This window comes from Echinops telfairi, unplaced genomic scaffold (genome assembly GCF_000313985.2).
Source record: "Echinops telfairi isolate 266 unplaced genomic scaffold, ASM31398v2 ScPeMD7_2291;HRSCAF=2852, whole genome shotgun sequence".
Taxonomy (NCBI): Eukaryota; Metazoa; Chordata; class Mammalia; order Afrosoricida; family Tenrecidae; genus Echinops; species Echinops telfairi.
The window spans coordinates 28,143,980-28,147,772 of record NW_022106189.1 but is presented as its reverse complement, the minus strand read 5'-3'; the positions used below and the strand labels follow the sequence as shown (position 1 = coordinate 28,147,772).

Genomic DNA, 3,793 nt, shown 5'->3' with positions numbered 1-3,793 from the left:
CCCATGAGCAGCACCAACACACTCACCATCAAGGTCTGCGGCTGCGACGTGCACGGCGGGCTGCTCTCTTGCAACGCGGAGGCCTACATCCTGAACGCCGGGCTCAGCACGGGCGCGCTGATCGCCATCCTGGCCTGCATCGTCATCCTCCTGGGTAAGGCACCTGTCCGCCACCCCTTGTACCACGTAGTCTCAAGCAGAGACTGGTTGCCGGGAGTCTAGGTGTGGCATGAGACAAGGGGGAAGCGACACCCACTTCCATGCACGTTATGGTGCGCGGTTTGAACTCTCCATTGGGTGAAAGCTGTGGCAGTCTGCTGTTGGCCATAGGCCTTGGAGACCCTATGGGGCAATCCTACCCTGTCTCTAGGATCACTGTGGATTGGGATTAACTTGATGGCAATAGATTCAGGGTCTAGAAGGCAAGTCAGCAAGCAGTTATAACCAAGTTGGGAGTGGTTATAATGAACACAGTGGGAGACATCCCAGTGTTGATACCCAAACTCACAGCGACACCCCCCACCCTGTCTTTTTCCAAGACTCTGTTGACGGGAATAGAACGCCCAGTCTTTCTCCCATGGAGCTGCTGGTGGTTTCAAACTTCCAACCATGTGGATCGCAGCCCAATGCTTAATCACTACACCACCAGGGCTCTACAAGGCTGGAAAGCAGAAACCATCAACCCGCCTAAGGGGACATCAGAGAGAGTTTCAAAGCAGAAGAATTTAAACGGTAGTGACCTGGTTTCTGAGCAAGAGTTTGTTCTAAAAGTGGAAGGAGTAGGGCATGGCTTGGGGCAGAAAGAAACAACCACCAGGTAGAAGAGATCAGGTGAAGGATCCCAGGTGCTAGAAGATCAGCTTACCCGAACAGAACCAGTCTGTCCTCTGCTTTGAGGCACTCCGGAAACTCGGCCTGGCCTCTGCCATCTCGGAGCTGTGTCATCAGTGTGCTTCACCCACACCCCAATTCACACGCCTCTATTCTTCTGCCGACTTCCCTTTGGCTGGTCCTAGTTCTCAGGCCTAGGGGGCAGTGGCAAAAACCATGGCTCGGGTCAGGCCCATCCCAGTGGCATCTCTGCTTTCAGTTAAATAGTCCTGCTGGGAGGCAGGGTGAGGTGCCCAAAAGACCCCCATGATAAAAGAGGAGAGGAATGGCCCAGGCCCATGGGTGGGCAAGGTCAGACCCCGATTGGTAAGTGCAGTGAATGACACCCCACCCAGTCTAGCTGAGTGTGCGGGAGAAGCTAGATAACGTTGTCGAAGCTTCTGGTGGGAGCAGGGGAATTCAATGAAGAATTAAGCAGACTCAGACTTTCCTTATAAATGCCTCTGCTCACTCCTCCCAGGTTGCCCACCCTTAATGGCATTCCCCTCTACCAGGGAGGAGATGGGGTTGCTGCACCTGGGGGTTTCCGTGGATGGTATTTTCCTATGTTCAAACTAATGGGAGAGGTTTTGTTGACTGGGAGTCTCTATAAGCGTCCCCTCCCGGTAATGTGGGCCACAGAAAGTCCAGCCAAGTCCTTGATAAGGCTTCCTGTTAACACTAAGGTAGACTAGGAGCATTGAATCCCACTGGCGTAGCGGGTGAATGGAAAAGAGGAAGACCCACCACCTGGTGGACTGACCCAGCGACTACACTCATGGGCGCAAACCTAGCAACGATGGTGAGGCTGGCGCGAGGCCGGGCAGTGTTTTCAGTTGGTTACATGTCGAGTTCCTATGGGTTGTAACTCACTCGATGTGACCTGCCAACCACCGCAAGAGCCATCTCTGCCCTCCCCCAGACCTCTGGGAGAAAGTGAGGGACCACCGCCCACAGAAAGCGAGGCTGGGTCTCTACACAGCCTCCTTCCGAAACATGGAAGGGCAGTTGCCTGTTGTTGCAAACGGGATACTTTAAGTGACTCCTAAAAACTGAAGCCTATCTTATGTAGAAGTCTTCCCTGATGTTTAAGGGGGTGGGATGACTTCCAATGGTGTCAGGTAGCGTCTGGGCTCATGAACTGTGATTTGGTGGCTGCCTTTCATGGGAAGGGCCAACTGTGTACATTTGGGGGGATTCCTGGTAAGTCTCTTGTTTTGTCTACCGGCTCCAGGCCGAGGCGTACAAGCACCACGAACTTTGTTAGCTAAGCAGGTCCTTGGGAAAAGAACCCAGGGGCGCTGGGGTCGACCCCACTTACTTACCGTCTTCTCTTTGACCCCTGCAGTCATCGTTGTGCTGTTTGTGACCCTGAGGAGGCAAAAGAAAGAACCTCTGATCGTCTTTGAGGAAGAAGATGTGCGTGAGAACATCATTACCTACGACGATGAAGGGGGCGGGGAGGAAGACACGGAGGCCTTTGACATTGCCACCCTCCAGAACCCCGACGGCATTAATGGATTTATCCCTCGCAAAGACATAAAGCCGGAGTACCAGTATATGCCCCGCCCGGGCCTGCGGCCAGCCCCCAACAGTGTGGACGTGGATGATTTCATCAACTCGAGGATACAGGAGGCTGATAACGACCCCACGGCCCCGCCCTACGACTCCATCCAAATCTATGGCTATGAAGGAAGGGGCTCAGTGGCCGGGTCCCTAAGCTCCTTAGAGTCTGCCACCACAGATTCAGACTTGAACTATGACTATCTACAGAACTGGGGGCCTCGTTTTAAGAAACTAGCAGACTTGTATGGTTCCAAAGACACTTTTGATGATGATTCTTAACAATAACGATACAAATTTGGCCTTATGAACTGTGGCGTTCTGAAGAATCTAGAAGATATGTAAACAGGTATTTTTTTACATCAAGGGAAGGCTCATTTAAAACAAGCAATGTTTTACAGAGAGGATACGTTTAATACACCTGCAAGGACATCGAACTGGTAAATACTGTGAAGTATCTTTTCTCTCTCTCTTTCTCACACACACACACACACAAAAAAGGCCAACATGGAAAGTTGTTTATCGACTCCAATAGAGAAAAACCACTCACTCAACAGACAAAATATTTAAGGGAAGGAGCGGTCTGACGGTGAACTGACAATGAAGGGAAATCGTTTATGTGTTATGAACATCTAAGTCTTTCTTCTTTATTTTATTATTATTTTTTAATTTGTCAAAGAAGCTTCCACAAAACTAGAAAGGACAACAGTTTCTGAGCTGTAATTTCGCCTTAAACTATGGACACTCTATATGTAGTGCATTTTTTTAAACTTGAAATATATAATATTCAGCCAGCTTAAACCCATATGATGTATGTACAATACAATGTACAATTATGTCTCTTGAGCATCAATCTTGTTACTGCTGATTCTTGTAAATCTTTTTGCTTCGACTTTCATCTTAAACTAATACGTGCCAGATATAACTTGTCTTGTGTCCGCGAGAGGCGCCCTATTTCTATGTCATTTTTAATGTATCTATTTGTACAATTTTAAAGGTCTTATTTTAGTATACATACAAATATCAGTATTCTGACATGTAAGAAACGTTACAGCATCACACTTATATTTTATGAACATTGTACTGTTGCTTTAATATGAGCTTCGATATAAGAAGCAACCTTTGAAATAAAAACAAAAAGATTCTTTTTTAATTCTGGTTTGATTCTTAAACATTGCAAGAGCAGAAAGGATTTCAAATTTTCAGTGCCCTATGGGGTATTTCTAATGGGAGACCATGGTGGTCTCTGGAATAAGCTTATTTAGATCATCTGCTTGTAGCCTGTGCGTTCCTTTGATTGCATGTTTAAAATCAAGTTTATCTGACCCGGGTGGTCTTAGTTGGTTTGTTTCTAAGATTC

General features: G+C 47.9%; 1 protein-coding gene across 1 annotated transcript in view; it reads left to right on the top strand.

Moving 5' to 3' along the window:
* CDH11 (cadherin 11) overlaps window positions 1–3,586 on the top strand; it is a 99,360-nt gene extending 95,774 nt beyond the window's left edge. The window contains exons 11-12 of the mRNA XM_045293905.1: window positions 5–154; window positions 2,219–3,586. Of these exons, the coding sequence (XP_045149840.1) occupies window positions 5–154; window positions 2,219–2,715 (647 nt within the window). The 3' untranslated portion in view covers window positions 2,716–3,586. The remainder of the gene's footprint in view (window positions 1–4; window positions 155–2,218) is intronic.
* Window positions 3,587–3,793: the final 207 nt, after the last annotated feature.